Source organism: Symphalangus syndactylus, chromosome 13 (genome assembly GCF_028878055.3).
Source record: "Symphalangus syndactylus isolate Jambi chromosome 13, NHGRI_mSymSyn1-v2.1_pri, whole genome shotgun sequence".
Classification (NCBI taxonomy): domain Eukaryota; kingdom Metazoa; phylum Chordata; class Mammalia; order Primates; family Hylobatidae; genus Symphalangus; species Symphalangus syndactylus.
Window position 1 is genome coordinate 106,124,684 of NC_072435.2, and position 19,676 is coordinate 106,144,359.

Below are 19,676 nucleotides of genomic sequence, written 5' to 3' on the forward strand. Positions count from 1 at the left end.
TTTCCTTGTTATCGACACTATATGCATTAGTACTAAACTCATACTATGCTAGCCATTAAGTGTCAATGAAAAGCAAAGCACAGGTACTGTAACTCACCGGTAGTGCTGTCAGATAACCCGCTCCATAGCTTATAGTAGGACAAAGATTGCCCATTACCCTTCCTTCCTAACTCAGTGCACATCAACTCTAACCTTTTATCATGAATAGATCACCACCCAAAACATCTTCTGAAAACTCATGGGATTATATTCTGAGAAAGAAAACCCGACTAGCACATCCTTGAAAATTCTGCTGCAAGAAGGACTCACGTGACTCCTTATTACTCACTGACGAAACCAGGCTATCCTTTGCTACCCTGTGACAGTAACTCGCCGAGTTGGAATCAAAACAGTCCTGGTGAGTGACTGAGCTTCAGTATCCAAAGCAGCACCAACAAGTATAAGCCCAGCCTTACAGAACCATCTGGGCTTGGAGTGTACCCTCCTCTTTTGCCTCCTCAATTCCTGATGTGTGCACGTGGCTCAGGCCCCAGCAGCCTAATATTGGGAGAAGAGCTAATCATTCTCACATGTTTGGAGAGGAATAAGCAGGCAAAGATGAGTAAGAAAAGCGGTGCTGAGAACCACAGTGTAGGATGTTTAGGCAAATGACCCATATAGACAGGAACCCAGGCAGGCAAGTCCCTCATGCTCAAATGGAAATATTTTTATCACCCAGCTCCTTATTTTGTAAACTACTACTAAGCCTTTTGTGTGGCAGAAAAAGGGATAACTTTATTAGGACCAACCCCTCAGGTTCTTAAGATACGCTGGCTGCTTAGGACTTTATCAACCCATTTAAAGGTTTCTGAGGAAATCATGTATGTCAACAATTAGTCTGTAATGCCCTTAGACCCAATCGCAGCTAGAAAGTCAAAGAAATAAGTGGTTACAGCTACCAGCTTGCCTTTTATATTGGAATTGCTTTGTAGGCTTTTTAGCAAATGCTGGATTAAAAAAAAATTACCTAACTTATCTGGTAAAGTTGTCATGATTTACAATTATGTCTAGCTGAAGTTCAGTAAAACTAAGCAGCCTTTGTCAAAATATGCTTGAGTTTCATTACAAACAGCCTAGAGATGTGTAGATTTTGTGAAAAAAAAAAAAGGTGTGTCAAACATGGTGATGAAAGATTATTTCAATGTGCCTTTTAGGAGAAAAAAGTAATCACAATATTCAATGTAAGAAAATATTATTTTTTCTAATATTAAATTTAAATGTATTTTATTAAAATCTCCCAGTTACATGAGGGTGAACAGAAAGAAAGGGAAAGTAGGAATAGGAAAAAAAAAAAAAAAAAGCACAGCAAAAACCAAAGCTTTTAAAGTGTAAAATCAGGATAGTTATGTGTTTTGTAACCGGTTATCTCAAGTCAAAGTAAATGATCGGGGGTCAGAGGGTCAGCAGAGCCACTCTTAACATGCAGGAGGCAGTCCCGTAGAATCTGTGTCTAGGGGCTCTCTCTTCATTTAACATGTGAAGCAAGGAGATCACAGGTTAAGTGGCTTGCCCAAAGTCACACAGCAAGTTGACAGACAGGTGCTAGAAATAGAATCTAGAATGTTTCACTGTGCCAGGCAAGCTCCAGATTGCATGTCCAAAACAGGGAATTAAGACAAAGCAGTATATATTGAAACTGCAAGACAAGATCCCTTTTCAGTTTGAAGGAAAACAAGTTAGTTAATCACAGCACAAAGACAGAAGACAGCAGACTGATAAAAAGAACTCCTTACAAAGGACTTAAACTGAAAGCAAATTCTACAACTGTGGTGATCTCCATTAACACTAAACAGGGGCTGATTTTTTTTTTTTTTTTTTTTGAGATGGAGTCTCGCTCTGTCGCCTAGGCTGGAGTGCAGTGGAGCGATTTCGGCTCACTGCAAGCTCCGCCTCCTGGGTTCACACCATTCTCCTGCCTCAGCCTCCTAAGTAGCTGGGACCACAGATGCCCACCACCACGCCCGGCTAATTTTTTGTATTTTTAGTAGAGACAGGGTTTCACTGTGTTAGCCAGGATGGTCTCAATCTCCTGACCTCGTGATCCGCCCACCTCGGCTTCCCCAAGTGTTGGGATTACAGGCGTGAGCTGCCGCGCGTGGCTGAACAAGGGCTGATTTTAAATGTCCATGGTGACTGGGAAGGAGGCCTTCTAGTAACTAGAAAGATGCTGGCAATGAGCAGAAACGTAATAATACCCTCTCTGAGAGTCTGCTTAGAAGGCTGGGTAAGTTCCCAGGAAATCATTTAACAAACAAATGTAGAGACCTGGCCAAAGGATGCTCCATTAGTATACCAGATAAACAAACCCTAAATACTTGGTTTTAAGTTTTCCAATACAAGATTATCGGGGATCTAATTTGTGCCAAGTTATTTCACTGACTAATCACCTGTTAGCAGTGTGGGGTGACCAAACACAACTTGAACTCATCACAGGTAATGAACTGAATTTTGCAGGCCAGATCATTTCTTTTCTTTCCTCTTGCTCTTCTTTCTTCTTTTACCAAATTTTAGAATCCCTCAACAATACAGTTTTAACTTTTTATGTTTCTAAACTTGAAATATATGGAATCAGACTATTAGGTGGAATTCTGCAATGTTCTCTCTTCCTTCCACAACATGTTCCTGAGTAGAACATGCAGCTTTAAGTCGTTTCTTTTCACAATGCATTTTTCTACAACAGATAGACTTTTAGGTTGTCCCCAGTTCTCTGCTATTGGCAACATTTTGAGAACATTCTCATACCTATCTTTTGGTTCACGTATTGTGCAAGAGTTTCTCTAGTCTACGGTAAACACCTAGAAGTGCAATTGCTGCGGCATACTATATGTTCATATTTAATACCAAATTGTTTTCCGAAGTGGCTGTACCTATCCACATTCCCTCCAAGCAGTACTACGTCTTCTGGTTAGCCTATAGTTTCTCTTTTATTTTTTTTTTGGAGACGGAGTTTCGCTCTTGTGGCCCAGGCTGGAGTGCAATGGCGCCATCTCGGCACACTGCAACCTCCACCTCCCGGGTTCAAGTGATTCTCCTGCCTCAGCCTCCTGAGTAGCTGGGATTACAGGCATGCGCCACCATGCCTGGCTAATTTTTGTATTTTTAGTAGAGATGGGGTTTCTCTATGTTGGTCAGGCTGGTCTCGAACTCCCGACCTCAGGTGATCCACCTGCCTCAGCTTCCCAAAGTGCTGGGATTACAGGCGTGAGCCACTGCGCCTGGCAGTTAGCCTACAGTTTCTCTATCACACTGTGCTTAGTAGGAAGAGCCTCAGAAAAAAGCTGGTCTGATAAATGATTTTCTTGGTTTTGTTTTTAACTATCTAAGGGGCTTCTTTAGAGGAAAACACATAGGATATCCACTTACCGAGCAAAGGGACTTTATTTTGCAGCAACTCACAGTAGCTTGTGGTGAGAATTCCAATGGGATTACTAGGTACGAACCGTCCTTCTTTTACTAAACGTTCACACGTCCGCATTAAAGTCCCTGAGAACTGAGACGGATCAACTCCATAGTCTCTCCAGCCTCCTACACCATCTGCAACCCCTGAAGAAAAAAAAAATTACAGTAAAAGAACAATCTTACCAACTTCTCAGGAATTCTTACCTCTGTTTTCTCCTAACAGTTAATTTCACTACATGCTACTAGATACATTTACTCCAAAATTCAGAATAAAAGGCACTCACGTTTAATGTATTCTACACTAACACTCCTAAGCCACATTCGCTACTTAGAATTTGGCCTGTCATATACTGATGAATAAACTTTAGAGCTACCACAGGGTGGCATTGCCTACCAGCCAAGAGTTCAATTTCAGCAGGATTAGCATCTGTGTATAGACATATTTGTGTCATTAATACTTTGTTGTCTTTTATAAGAATGAAAATTGATTTTTAAGCAAAGTGCTGATGCTAGTGATGATACACTTGAGTCAGAGCTGGAGATCACAAAGAACATCAAAAGCGGCAACCTTTTAACTCCAAACTGGTCAATCACTGGGAAATAAAGAACAAACTCGAGAACATATCCCATCCCCTCTCCTTCTACCCTGTAGAGGGCGGTACTGTACATACAACAGCCATTCCACACGTGGCTACTGAGCACCTGAAATGAGGGAAGCCCAACTTGAGACATGCTCTAAGTATAAAACATACAGTGGGCCGGGCGTGGTGGCTCACGCCTGTAATCCCAGCACTTTGGGAGGCAGAGGCGGGCGAATCACGAGGTCAGGAGATCGAGACCATCCTGGCTAACTCAGTGAAACCCCGTCTCTACTAAAAATACAAAAAATTAGCCAGGCGTGGTGGCAGATGCCTGTAGTCCCAGCTACTCGGAAGGCTGAGGCAGGAGAATGGTGTGAACCTGAGAAGCAGAACTTGCAGTGAGCCAAGATCATGCCACTTCACTCCAGCCTGGGCAACGGAGCGAGACTCCGTCTCAAAAAAACAAACAAAACCACACACAGTGGATTTTGAAAACTTAGTATGAAAAACAGTAAAATCTCTTTGGGAGGCCGAGGCAGGCAGATTACCTGAGGTCAGGAGATCGAGACCAGCCTGACCAACATGGTGAAACTCCGTTTCTACTAAAAATACAAAAAATTAGATGGGCGTGGTGGCAGGCGCCTGTAATCCCAGCTACTCAGGAGGCTGAGGCTGGAGAATTGCTTGAACCTGGGAAGCGGAGGTTGTGGTGAGCTGAGATTGCGCCACTGCATTCCAGCCTGGGCAACAAGAGTGAAACTCCATCGCTCTGTCACCAGGCTAGAGTGCAGTGGCATGATCTCGGCTCACTGCAACCTCTCTGCCTCCCGGGTTCAAGGGATTCTCCTGCCTCAGCCTCCCAAGTAGCTGAGACTACAGGTGCGTGCCACCATGTCTGGCTAATTTTTTTGTATTTTTAGTAGAGAAGGGGTTCACCGTGTTAGCCAGGATGGTCTCATCTCCTCACCTCATGATCTGCCGGCCTCGGCCTCCCAAAGTTCTGGGATTACAGGCATGAGCCACTGCGCCCAGCCCCCAAAATCTCTAATTTTTATATTCATTACTTAATCGTATTTTGGGCCAGGCATGGTGGCTCATGCCAATAATCCCAGCACGTTGGGAGGCCAAGGTGGGAGAATCACTTGGGCTCAGGAGTTCAAGACCTGCTTGGACAACACAGTGAGTCCCTGACTCTACTAAAAATAAAAAAATTAGCCAGGCATAGTGGTGTGCACCTGTAGTCCCAGCTACTCAGGAGGCTGAGGCGGGAGGATTGCTTGAGCCCCTGTGGTTGGGGCTACAGTGAGCCATGATTATGCCACTGCACTCCAGCATGGGTGGACCAGCATGACCTGGTCTCAAAAAATGAAACAGAAAAAGATAGAATATTTTGGATCTAATGCACCAAAGAGAATGCATTATCAAGACTGAGCTCACCTTTCTTTACCTATTTTTTTTTTTTTGAGACAGAGTCTCGCTCTGTCGCCCAGGCTTCTGGAGTGCAGTGGCGTGATCTCAGCTCACGGCAACCTCTGCTTCCCAGGTTCAAGCGATTCTCCTGCTTCAGCCTCCCTAGCTGGGACTACAGGTGCTCGACACCACAACTGGCTTATATTTTTAGTAGACACAGGGTTTTGCCATGTTGGCCAGGCTGGTCTCAAACTCCTAACTTCGAGTATTCTGCCCACCTCGGCCTCCCAAAGTGCTGGGATTACAGGCATCAGCCACTGCATCTGGCCAAATTTCACCTTTCCTTTAAAAAATTAATTATTTTTAGAGACAGTGGCTTGTTCTGTTGTCCAGGCTGGAGTGTAGTGTTACGATCACAGCTCATTGCAGTCTTGAACTCCCAGGCTTAAGTGATCCTCCTACCTCAGCCTCCTGAGTAGCAAGGACTACAGGGTTATGCCACCACACCCAGCTAGTTTTTGTTTGTCTGGCAATACAGAGACAGGATCTCACTGTATTGCCCAGGCTCATTTTGAACTCCTGGGCTCAAGTGATCCTCCTGCCTCAGCCTCCCAAAGTGCTTGGATTACAGGTGTGAGCCACCATGCCTGGCCTCTTTTTACTTTTAGTTAATATGAATATTAGGAAATTTAAAATTACATATGTGGCTCACATTGTATTTCTACTGGATAGTACTAGTATAGAGATTTTCATAGGCCCAAAGAGTTGCTGATGAGTTCAGAGTCTGCTTAAGGCTCCTTTATCAAGAGGAAATTAGTGTTTACGAAAGTCAATAAAATATCAAAGCCATCATACAATCTCCTACTCAAACTCTTGCAAAACATCAAGCTATTCTTTCCAAACTAAAACCAATTTCTATCTACTAAATTCAAAGACACTGAGAGAAAATGTCAAAAATATACACTATTAAGGCTTTAAATGGCCTTTCTGGAAGGATCCATAAGAAATATTAGCAATGGTTGCTTTAGAAATAAGGAACTGAAAACGATCCATGAACAAAATGAGAATTTTTGCCTTTTACTTCATACCATTCTGTATTGTTTTATTTTTATCATGAGCATGTATCATGATTTTTTAAAACAGGGATTTTATAATTTTTAAAACTTTCTGAGCATGAAACATTCTTCCCATATACCCATTTTTTGTACATTCAACTTTAAGAATGTATTTGGTACAAAAGTAGTAGAGTGCCTATATATACATCCCTGAAAAACTGGCTTAACATGAATTGGACATGTGAAACTATTTCTCTGGGGATGGCAGTTATCAAAAAGAAAGGGAACACATCGTGAAAAAGTAAGAGGAAACAGAATTGGAAGACATAAAGAAGGCAACAAATAGTTTATCACCACTGGGACAGCAGCAACTTTCCCCACCTATGTGACCAACCAATAAACCAAATTTCACCACAGGGCAATTCCAAATTAGCTAATTAAAGTAATAAAAAGTCTGGGATTGGTTTCAAAATATTTAAGGGGTTGAAGGGGGAGTGACAGAAGCACAGATGAAACGAGACTGGCCATGAATGGATCGTTGTTGAAGCTGAATAAGAAGTACACCCATCTCTCTACTTTGATATATATTCGAAATTTTCCATAACACAACATTTAAATAATAACAATGATAACACGTTTAAAAAGAAAAAAGATCCTTTTGCCTGCTGTGTGGAGAGCAAGAGCGGAAGGAGGAGTTTAAGTAAGAGATCCATTTCATAGTCCACTTTCATAGTCCACTCGCAATCTGCTGGCAGTGTGGTTAGAGGCGTGCAGACGTTTGGTATCCATGAAATAGAACACGTGGATTGAGGGGTGAGGGAAAGAGAAACAGCCGGGCTAACTAGGGATCTATCTTACAAGGAACAGCACCATTTCACTCTGTTTTTCAGGGAGTTGTGAAGAGGTCTGGGAAACTTATGTTAAGAGAATTTAAGATCATCTCAATAGGAACTTCTTTGGAGAAACTCTTATTTTACTAGGAGTAAGATTTCACCACAATTTAAAACACAACAATTTATGTTAAAACATAGAATATAATTATAAGCCTTGCAACACCATCTGATGAATCATTAATTCTTTTCAAACCACTGCCTGCTTCAGGGAAGAATTTCATCTTAAGTAGTCTCTGGTACAACTACAATTAACTTTAAATACAAATTGGTTTCATCTGCAAATGCGCTGCACAAGAAAACCATTAAAATCTAAGATAACGTTTAGAGTTGATCCTCGATCCTCGCACTCACTAAATAATCTGTCAGCAGGTTGAATCTGACCTGACACAGCCCTTCAACATTAATCAGATTTCTCCCAGAATAGAGCGCAACCTTTTGGGCACCTGTTTGCTTTTTTACACGAGCAAAGGATGCCAAGCAAAACACCACTGACCAAATCTCTTTAGAGGAAAAGAGAAATTCAAAAAGCATATAAACTCTTCAATAAAGCTGTAGGGAAAAAAGCCTTAATACAATACATATATATAACTAAGTTATATAAGGGGAAGAGTTGTATTTGGGATAAGAATCAGACTAAAACTAGAATAACCTACTACACGTACATATGAAACCTAATTTTATTCATATTAGGTGGTTGTTTCTACACAGAAGTTAATATGTCCTTTATTGCATAAGCAAAAGCTTCAGACTGCAAAGAGCAAGAATACCCTTTAAACAGTGGAACTGATCCAGATACAAAGGGAAATTTCATTCAGAATACATTTCAAAGGTAAAGAAAACTAACTGTTAAAGGAGAAATTGCTTAAGATCCCAAAGATGGCCGGGCGCGGTGGCTCATGCCTGTAATCCCAGCACTTTGGGAGGCCGAGGCGGGCGGATCACGAGGTCAGGAGATCAAGACCATCCTGGCTAACACAGTGAAACCCCGTCTCTACTAAAAATACAAAAAATTAGCCGGGCGTGGTGGTGGGTGCCTGTAGTCCCAGCTACTCGGGAGGCTGAGGCAGGAGAATGGCGTGAACCGGGGAGGAGGAGCTTGGAGTGAGCCGAGATTGCGCCACTGCACTCCAGCCTTGGCGACAGAGCGAGACTCCATCTCAAAAAAAAAAAAAAAAAAAATCCCAAAGATGTCAGGAACACAACTATCAAACAGCAAAGGATAAGAATAAGAATACCCTAAGAGCAAATGGAGGCCACACGTGGACCACCACATTGTGCACAGTGCACTAGGAAATAAGAGGGCTGAGAGAAAGCCGGTCTCTGAGAAGCTCCCCTGCTAGTGGGGAGCTAGACTTCTCACAGAGAAACCAGACAAACGGCTCCCATAAATGCTGCTGCAGGAGGGTCAACAGCCAGTGGTTAGTGCTTACGGACACCACGAGAATGCAGCGCCTCAAGAACAGTGCCAGCCTGCTCTGAAAGTGGCATTCGGATAGGCCCTGGCAGGGGTCAGCCAGATTTCCATGGCAGGGAAGGATAACAAGAGGAAAAGAAAGGCAGACAACTAGACACTGGGGCTTGGATGAGCAGGGAGAAGCTGAAAAATGAAGGGCAGTAGCTAAAGTTGTAGAAAATCAAGAATGCCAGTTCAAGAACTCTGAAGTTCTTTATGCTACTGACCTGTGCTGTCTAACATGGGAGCCACTAGCCACATGTGGCTATTGAGTCTAAAATCTCACTTGTTTGGATTGAGAAGTGCTTGCTATGAAGTGTAAAATACATTCTGGATTCCAAAAACTTAGTACCAACAAAAGAAAAACTAAAATGACTTAGTAGTAGTTTTAAGAGATGGGGTCTCACTCTAGCCCAGGCTGGGGTAGTGGCCTGATCATAGCTCACGGCAGTCTTGAACTCCTGGGCTCAAGTATTCCTCCCACCTCAGCCTCCTTAGTAGCTGGGATTACAGACACACCCTGATACACCCAGCTATTTTTTTTTTAAGTTTTTGTAGAAACAGGGTCTCACTATGTTGTCCAGGCTGGTCTCAAACTTCTGGGCTCAAGCAATCTCATACCTTGGCCTCCCAAAGTGCTGAGATTATGGGCATGAGCCACTGGATCTGGCCAAGTTTAATATATGTATTAGGCATACTCAAGAGGTTAACAACGATAATAAAATAGAACAATTATAACAATATACTACAATAAATGTTGTGTGAATGTGGTCTCTGTCTATATTACTGTTAGGTAATGTGGGTGTATTAGTCCATTCTCATGCTGCTATGAAGAAATACCTGAGACTAGGTAATTTATAAAGGACGGAGGTTTAATTGAGTCACAGTTCTGCATGGCTGGGGAGGCCTAAGGAAACTTACAGTCATGGCAGAAGGGGAAGCAAACACATCCTTCTTCACATGGCAGCAGGAGAGAGAAGTGCTGAGCCAAAGGGGAAAAGCCCCTTATAAAACCATCAGATCTTATGAGAACTCACTATCACAACAGCAGCATGAGGGTTTATGGGGATTATTATGGGAACTACAATTCAAGATGAAATTTGAGTGAGGACAATGCCAAAACACATCAGTGGGTAATTGAAACCTCAAATAAGAGGGAACTACTGTTTCTGGATTTGGGGAATTAGAAAGCATTGATTATTCTACAGTTGGCAAAGGTGTGTAAATGCCTTTAAAAGACATTTAATTCTGTCTTGGGTATGTCAAACTTCAGGTGCCAGCAGGGCATCTTTGTGGAAGTGTTGTGTATAAAGTGAGGAACTATGAGTTTGGGGCTGGCAAGGCAAGTTGGGGCCAGAAAATCTGAGAATTGATACCTTAGTGGTGAATGAGATGCTCAGGTAGGGTATCCAGTTTGTCAGAATGATATAATCTCTATGGAGGTAGAGAGAAGTGAAGCTAAAAAGTAGGCTGAATTAATAACTAGAAGGGCCTTGAATGCCAAGATAAAGAGGTTGCACCGAATATAGAAGCTATTTCCTTTAATTCACTGTAATCATCTTACGTCTCCATTAATAACATTCTGTGAGCACACATCTAGCTTAAGTGTTTCCTTTGACCCAAAATCCAATTAAAATCACTATTAGATTAAGATAATGGTTACATATCAGAAATAGCTGAGCAAAAGATTGAGAAGAGACCATAGGGCACAGAAAAATCCTTTAGTGTTGTTTGTTTTTGTTTTTAGAGACGGAGTCTCACTCTGTCGCCCAGGCTGGAGTGCAGTGGTGCGATATTGGCTCACTGCAACCTCCGCTTCCTAGGTTCAAGTGATTCTCCTGCCTCAGCCTCCCCAGTAGCTACCACGCTCGGCTAATTTTTTGTATTTTTAGTAGAGACGGGGTTTCACCGTGTTGGCCAGGATGTTCTCAAACTCCTGACCTCATGATCCGCCGGCCTCAGCCTCCCAAAGTGCTGGGATTACCAGCGTGAACCACTGTGCCCAGCCTAGTTTTATCTTTTCAATGGAAATGTCAGTTTTCTGAAGCAAAATGAGCAATTAGAAAATAGTTACAGTATTTATGTTTTTACAAAGTATTTTATTAGGTTTTCCACAGACTGATGTTTTTTCTCTTTTTCTTTTTTTAACAGCATCCTGTTCTGTCACCCAGGCTGGAGTGCAGTGGTGCAAACACAGCTCACTGTAACTTCGAACTCCTGGGCTCAAGGGATCCTCCCACTTCAGCCTCCAGAGTAGCTATGACTACAGGAATGCACCAACACACACAACTCATTTTTTTAAAAAAATTTTTTGTAGAGATGTGGTCTCATTATGTTGCCCAGGCTGGTCTCAAACTCCTGGGCTCAAGTGATCCTCCTGCCTCAATCTCCCAAAGTGCTGGGATTACAAGCACAAATCACCATGCCTGGTTTCTACAGTTAAGAGTTATAAAGGGAAGCAAAAAGAGTAATTCTGGGTGTCTGCCATCATTAAGTGTTTATAAGAAGAAAAAAAAATTTTTTTTTTTTTTTTTGTTTTTTAAAGAAATGGGGTCTCGGGCCCAGCATGGTGGTTCACGCCTGTAATCCCAGCACTTTGGGAGGCTGAGGTGGGCAGATCACTTGAGGTCAGGAGTTCAAGACCAGCCTGTCCAACATGGTGAAACCCCGTCTCTACTGAAAATACAAAAATTAGCTGGGCGTGGTGGTGCGTGCCTGTAATCCCAGCTTCTTGGGATGCTGAGGCAGGAGGAACACTTGAACCTGGGAGGTGGAGGTTGCACTGAGCCAAGATTGCATCACTGCACTCGAGCCTGGGCGACAGAGCAAGACAGCCTGAGGGAAAAAAAAAAAAAAAAAAAAATGAGGTCTCACTGTTACCCAGACTGGAATGCAGTGGTGCAGTAATAGCTCACTGCAGCCTCGAACTCCTGAGCTCAAGAGATTCTCCCATTTCAGCCTCCCGAATATCTGGGACTACAGGCATGTGCCACCATACCCAGCTATTTATTTTTTGTAGGGATGGATCCTCGCCATGTTGCCCAGGGTGGTCTTGAACTCCTAGGCTCAAGTGATCCTCCTGCTTCGGCCTCCCAAAATGCTAGAATTATAGGAATGGGCCACTGAGCCCAGCCAAGAAGAAAATTCTTAAGCAATTTTCATTTTTCTAATTAACATGTTTTTGTCTTTGCCAAAATGGTATAACCATGTAAAACGGTAGTTATGACCAGGCATGGCAGCTCATACCTGTAATCCCAGCATATTGGGAGGCTGAGGTAGGAGGATTGTTTGAGCCAAGGAGTTCGAGACCAGTCTGGGCAACAGAGCAAAACCCGTCTCTACAAAAAAATTTAAAAATCAGCCAGGGGTGGTGGCACACACCTGTAGTTCCGGCTAAACAGGAGGCTGAGGGTGGGAGGACTGCTTGAGTCCAGGAGGTCAATGCTGCAATGAGCTGTGATCACACTACCTGCACTTCAGCCTGAGTGACAGAGCGAGACCCTGTCTCAAAAAAAAAAAAAAAAAAAAGGTAGTTATAACCAAATGATAGCTATCTTAAAAATCCTATCTTCCCAGCCGGGCGCAGTGGCTCACGCCTGTAATCCCAGCACTTTGGGGGGCCGAGGCGGGTGGATCACGAGGTCATGAGATCGCGACCACGGTGAAACCCCGTCTCTACTAAAAATACAAAAAAAATTAGCAGGGCGCTGTGGCGGGCGCCTGTAGTCCCAGCTACTCGGGAGGCTGAGGCAGGAGAATGGCGTGAACCCGGGAGGCGGAGCTTGCAGTGAGCCGAGATTGCGCCACTGCACTCCAGCCTGGGCGACAGAGCAAGACTCCGTCTTAAAAAAAAAAAAAAAAAAAAATCCTATCTTCCCAATCACACAGTCACCTAACTGTGTAATTGCAAAAGGCTCACTGTAAGAAAGACTTCTGAACTAGTCAAAATCAGCAAGAGCCTCTCCAGTACTGTCCTCCATTAACAGCCATCAGCATGAGGTTGCAATTATTTTAAACCCCTCCTACTGCACTCATCTTCAGACTGACATGCAGTTACCTACAAAGCAAACGTTTTTTAGAAGAAAGCGATGCCTAGAGAATAAATACTAAATTTCAATTTTAATATAAGCATCAATGAAGAAAAGCAATTTGATTTTGTCCAAAAATGTATTTAATGTACACTCTGGCAGAATTTCAAATATTAAGTAGTATCCAAAGGTAATAGCTTTATTCCTTGCATCTTTGATGATCTCAAGGCATCTTACATCAAGCCTTGCATTCCAAAGAACCATATTGGCTCTACATGGATTGTCTTTCCATCAGTGAAACACATCTCCTGCCTACTAGGATGGGTATTTGATAGTGAATTGAAACTCTAGAGGAGAAACTGAGTAAGAATCTGGCAGGATCACCAGAGTTGCATAATAGAAGTATCAGGAGACCCTCTGCACTCTAAGGAATAAGGGTATCTGCTTTTACAGACTTTCTGCAGTAAGGGGCCATCTAATGAGAAAGGGGGCTAAGCAATATTTATTGCAGTACGACAGCCATCTTTTCAGATGCTGAGGCTTTTCAAAGACTATAGTGTTCTCAGAGCCAACCTCATTTGTCTAAAGACATCACAGCATGAAGCACTATAACTAGAAAAAAAATGAGATCAGAGTAGAAACTCAATTTCCTATCCAATGGAACAGATCACATTTATATCAACATTTCTTTTTTTTTTCTTTCTTTCTTTTTTGAGATGGAGTCTCACTCTGTGGCCCAGGCTGGAGTGCAGTGGCACAATCTCAGCTCACTGCAACCTTCGCCTCCCAGGTTCAAGTGACTCTCCTGCCTCAGCCTCCCAAGTAGCTGGTATTACAGGCACCGACCACCACGCTTGGCTAATTTTTCTATCTGTAGTACAGACATGGGGTTTCACCATGTTGGCCAGGCTGGTCTCAAACTCCTGACCTCAAGTGATTGCCCCTCCGACACAGCCTTGGGCTCCCAAAGTTCTGGGATTACAGGCATGAGCCACTGTATCCAGCCTATATCAACATTTCTTAAACCTCAACTATTTGGGCATTTAAGAACGCTCCTGACAGGGTGCAGTGGCTCATGCCTGTAATCCCAGGCATGAGGTGGGTGTATCATTTAAGCTCAGGAGTTCGAGAGCAACCTGGGCAACATAGTAAAACCTCTGTCTCTACTAAAAATACAAAAAATTAGCCAGGCATGGTGGCACACGCCTGTGGTCCGAGCTGCTTGGGGGACGGGTAGAACGATCACTTGAGCCTGGGAGCTGTGATCGTGCCACTGTACTCGAGCCTGGGTGACACAGCAAGACCTGCCTCAAAAAAACCCCCAACAAAACAAAAAACACTCCCCTGTGATTCAGGACTGTGAAATGTTGTATCTGCAAATAATTATCCCAAGGGGAGAGTCGCTTGAGCCAGGACGTTGAGGCTGCAGTGAGCTATCACTGTGCTACTGCAATACAACCTGGGTGAAAGAGCGAGACACTATCTCTATTTTAAAAATGAAAAAAATTAGCCAGGCCTAGTGGCACATGCCTGTAGTCCCAGCTACTCGGAAGGCTGAAGCAGGACAATCGTTTGAACCCAGCAGGCAGAGGTTGCACAGGGAGCCGAGATCGCACCACTGCACTCCAGCCTGGGCAACAGATTGAGACTCTATCTCCAAAAAAAAAAAAAAAAAAAAAAAAAAAAAAAAAAAATCCAAAATGAATGAAAAGCAGGATTACTGAAAAAATATAGTCAACAAATATATTCTGTCAAGTTATACAGAAAAATGCCATTTGCTTTTTGACTAACAACAGTCCTTTCAGTTCTATGGAGGTAAAATTATACAGATTATGCTGCACTTCCTGTTTTAACAAGCAAGTGAAATACTCCCTTTGCAAGAAGTTTCCGGCCCAGTGCCGTGGCTCACACCTATAATCCCAGCACTTTGGGAGGCTGAGGTGAGCAGATCACTTGAGGTCAGGAGTTTGAGACCAGCCTGGCTAACATGGTGAAACTTCATCTCTACTAAAAATACAAAAATGACCCAGGTATGGTGGCGCATGCCTGTAATACCAGCTAGTTGGGTAATTGAGGCAGGAGAATCGCTTGAACCCAGGAAGCAGAGGTTGCAGTGAGCTGTGATCGAGCCACTGCACTCCAGCCTGGGTGACAAAGCGAGACTTTGTCTCAAAAAAGAAAAGAGAGAAAAAAAAAAGAAGAAAGATGTTTCTGGCCAGGCGCGGTGGCTCATGCCTATAATCCCAGCACTTTGGGAGGTCGAGGCGGGTGGATCACCTGAGGTCAGGAGTTCGAGACCAGCCTGGCCAACATGGCAAAACCCTGTCTCTACTAAAAATACAAACATTAGCTGGACTTGGTGGTAGGCACCTGTAGTCTCAGCTACTTGGGAGGCTGAGACAGAATTGCCTGAACCCGGGAGGCAGAGATTGCAGTAAGCAAAGATTGCGCCATTGCACTCCAGCCTGGGCGACAGGATAAGTGAGACTCCATCTCAAAAAAAAAAAAAAAAAAAAAAAAAAAAAAAAAAAGAAGAAGTTTCCATTCCACATTAATCACAATGAAATCTGTGTCTTTTGATTCTCCAGAGATCAAGAGTACGTCAAGAACAAGATCTCTAAGCAGAAGTTAATTCAAAGGTGAAGGTAATGAAGCTCAACCTTTCTGTCCAGAAAGGTTCAACCTTGTAATGAAATGTGTGAAAATGGCCACGTGAGGTGGCTTACGCCTGTAATCCCAGCACTTTGGGAGGCCAAGGCAGGTGGATCACCTGAGGTCAGGAGTTCAAGACCAGCCTGGCCAACATGGTGAAACCCCATTTCTATTAAAAATCAAAATTATCCAGGTGTGGTAGCACATGCCTGTAATCCCAGCTACTCAGGAGACTGATGCAGTAGAATTGCTTGAACCTGGGAGGCGGAGGTTGTGGTTAGCCGAGATTGCATCATTGCACATCAGCCTGGGCAACGAGAGAAAATCTGTCTCAAAAAAAAAAAAAAAAAAAAAGTCTGAAAATGGAAACTATAGGCAAAACTCAAACAACAAAATCAAAGCTGGAGTAAGTGGTTCATTTTGTGTTTGAGAATTCCAAACAAAATAGTTAGCTATTCCTTGCTAGCTTAGTAGTTATGAGACTACTTAAGAATTAATCAAATTAATGAGCCTCCACATACACTTACACCTATGTCTAGAATACTTCATTAACTAGAGAAGATAATTTCCAGACTATTCTGGGCAGTTGCCTTGTCTTAAAAAGCAGTGAAAAGTGCTGACATGAGGATTAGGAAACAATTGTGTGAAGGCAAAGAAACTTAAAGTCAACCTTTTAAAAATAAAAATGTTCTTCCTTTAACTTCAATGATTCTGTTTAAATACCAATACTTAATGTGGAATTATCTATTCTGGCTCAACTGCGGCTTGGGGAACTTGTGCAACTTACAGACTTGGTATGAATCACTGGCCTGCCTTCCACAAACTGCAGAGTTGAAGGTTAAGTTACTGAAAAGGTCACTTCACTCCTTTCTGGCCTGCAACAGTATCTTCCTCAAATGCCAAATGCTGTTAGCAATGTTTCTGGACAGGAGGAGGCAACAAACAGATCATCTGGGAGGTCATAGTTATTGTAAGTTATGAACAGAAGAGGCAGGGCACTAATTATGTTACAGAAGTAAGAGCCTCTATTAAAGCTGTGGCTTCAGTTTATTTTCAGGTGTTAGAAAATGTCACATAATACCAAATAATTCAAAAATTAAGTAAGGAGGTAACAAGCAATTAAAGGCCAGCTATCTGATATGTGCCTACTTGTACTGGCCCTTCAGGCTGGGGAGATTTTCCTTCTGTTTACAATTTACAAGATCAGATCTAGAATTCTTATCAACCTGATATTTATGACAAGCCATATATCCTTGACCTAACCCCAAAGAAGATACTATTTACCCACTGCTTTCTTCACCCTCTATAAAAATAAGGGCTGGCCTTGACTAAAATAGGCACCCTCTGAGAGAGGTCTATAGTCACATGCGGCCTGGCACAAATGTAACTTTTTTTTTCCTTTAAATGAGAACATCATTCCTTTGAATAGCCTGCCAAGTGGAGAACTGTCTCTTAATTTCTGAACACTAATTATATGTGTGTGTGTGTGTGTGTGTGTATATATATATATATATATATTTTTTTTTTTTTTTTTTTGAGACAGAGTTTCACTTTTGTCATCCAGGATGGAGTGCGATGGCGCAATCTGCAACCTCCACCTCCCGGGTTTAGGAGATTCTCCTGCCTCAGCCTCCTGAGTAGCTGGGATTACAGGCACCCGTCACCATGCCCGGTTAATTTTTTGTACTTTTAGTAGAGATGGGGTATCACCATGTCGGCCAGGCTGGTCTCAAACTTCTGACCTCAGGTGATCCACCTGCCTCAACCTCCCAAAGTGCTGGGATTACAGGCGTGGGCCACCATGCCTGGCCTATATTTTTTACTCTATACATTGTTCAACTAAGTAATGATCTTTGAGTAGTAGGACAATGAGTACTTTTTTTTTTTCTTTTTCATACTTTGTTTTGTTTTGTTTTGTTTTTGAGACGGAGTCTCGCTCTGTCACCCAGGCTGGAGTGCAGTGGCACGAACTTGGCTCACTGCAACCTCCGCCTCCCAGGTTCAAGCGATTCTCTGCCTCAGCCTCTTGAGTAGCTGGGATTACAGGCGCCTACCACCATGCTGGGCTAATTTTTGTATTTTTAGTAGAGACGGGGTTTCACCATCTTGGCCAGGCTGGTCTTGAACTCCTGACCTTGTGATCCACCCCGCCTGGCCCATACTTTCCAATTTTTTAGCAATGAGTAATGTTACCTTTATGGGAAGGATGACAAGAACTATTTATGTAAATCAGGTAAAAACTACATTCTATACTTACATTTAATATTAAAACTATTCAACACATTCTATTGGACATTTACTGTATGCAAGACACTATGGTGAAAGGGAGCTAAAGATTTATATGTAATAAAATATTTCCTGCATATGGGAACTTAAAATGAAGTGATTTTGGTTGGGGAGGACAGTTTAGGGAGATTCAAGATACATGACTATAATAAAGCAAAATATGCACCAATAAAAACAAAAGCAAAGAAGGTCAGATTATGCATAGCTGAAGGAATCAAAAGGATTAATGAAGAAGTGTCTGAAATGAGTCTTGAAGGATAAAAGAAAATGAGTTGTAGGAGAGGAGGCTGACGAGACAGGCATTTTGAGCAATTCCCTAGGATTCTGACTTACATGAATAAAGTACAAGTCATAGCAGGTGAGAGTTCTAAGAGCAGGGAAACTTGACCTCCAGGTAAACGTCTATTACACTCATGCCAGGAACCTCTCACCATTAATCAGCGCAAACAATGCAGTGCAGAGCTTACGGCATTTAGGAGGTCCCTGGAAGGAAAGGTTGGCCTGAGGCTACCAAACTCAACAAGGCTTGTTAAGCTTTTGTTTTAACTAATAGTTAACAGTTAAGCAAAACCCCTTAATTAAAACAAAAGTAATAGCTAATAACTAAGTAGAATTCACAATCAGCCAAAATCACCTCCCTAAAAGAAAATCTAAAATAATATTTTCTAACTGGAAAGGCAGTGTGGGATACTGAGCAAGGACACAGGCTCTGGAGGCAGATCTGGGTTCAAACTCCAGCCCCAGAACAAGATGTGCTAAGCATGGCCTTGGGCAGCTCTGAGCTTCAGTAGCTTCACCTGTGAATGGAGTCGTATCCTCGATTTCACAGGGCCGGTGTGAGGAACGAGGATAACCTGTTCAGAACACCTACCAGTGCTCCGCTCACAGCCAACATTCACCAAGCGAGAGTTATGCCTATCTTTAAGAAGGGCCGGCGAGCAGCAAACAGACCAGCCTAGACTGCAGCAATCAGAAAAAAGAGTCTTTGACCCATGTTTGTAGGCTGCCAGCTCTACAAACACTAGTCTGTGGTCACAACCAAAAGACAATGCCCACTCAGAGATAATGCATAAAAGGTAAGTAGTCCATTCAGCTCTTTCAGTCACACATCCACCACCATTCAATATTCCATTAAACATTCAACAGTAACATTTTCAAGTACTAATAAACATATATTTGTCTCCAAAAATAACAAGGAAAAAAGGATTTACCTGCACTTTGAAAAGAATATTTTCCCTAGAAGGACTCTGAAGTAACCTTATTTAGCAAATACTTCTTCAGAGCCTGCTGCCTCCTGTGTCAGGATTCCAACTCAAAGATTTCTCATTTTACATGGGAAATCCTAAAACTATGAAGAATACATACGTGGGCCTAACCATTTTCTTCATCACTACAATACCAGTGCCTTTATAGCAATATTCTCTTTTCTTCCCCTGTATATTGTGAGCCTCCAAAGGGCTGAGTCTCACACAGCTAACCATTGTTTCATCCCCACTGGCTGGCCTAGTACCTGGCCCAATGATTCCCCACCCTTGCCGCACAATGAGATTACCTATAGAACCCCAGCCCTACTCCCTGAATTGGTGTGGCCAGGGTGGGCCTAGGCCTCTCAGCACAGGCGATTCTAATGAGAATCAATGGTCCAGCTGGATGGAAGCACTCCACAAGCCTGATGGTTCTGCCTGTAAAATGCCTCTTGCACCAAGCAATCCCATTTTCTGTTCCCAAACTTAATCCTTCCTTTTGCATTTCCTGCCCTAATTAATGGCAGCCCAGCTACCCATACATACTTCCAGGCTTAGAAACCTTAAGGCATCTTCCAAGTGCAAAACCACTAATTCAATTTCCACTCCTCTTTCTCTTTCATCCTCTGACCAATT

The 19,676-nt window shown here is 42.8% G+C and overlaps 1 protein-coding gene across 1 annotated transcript in view; it reads right to left on the minus strand.

Moving 5' to 3' along the window:
• The window catches only part of PPTC7 (protein phosphatase targeting COQ7), a 49,893-nt gene that overhangs the window by 15,720 nt on the left and 14,497 nt on the right, over positions 1-19,676 (minus strand). Inside the window, exon 2 of the mRNA XM_055236391.2 lies at positions 3,403-3,582. Within this exon, the coding sequence (XP_055092366.1) occupies positions 3,403-3,582 (180 nt within the window). The remainder of the gene's footprint in view (positions 1-3,402; positions 3,583-19,676) is intronic.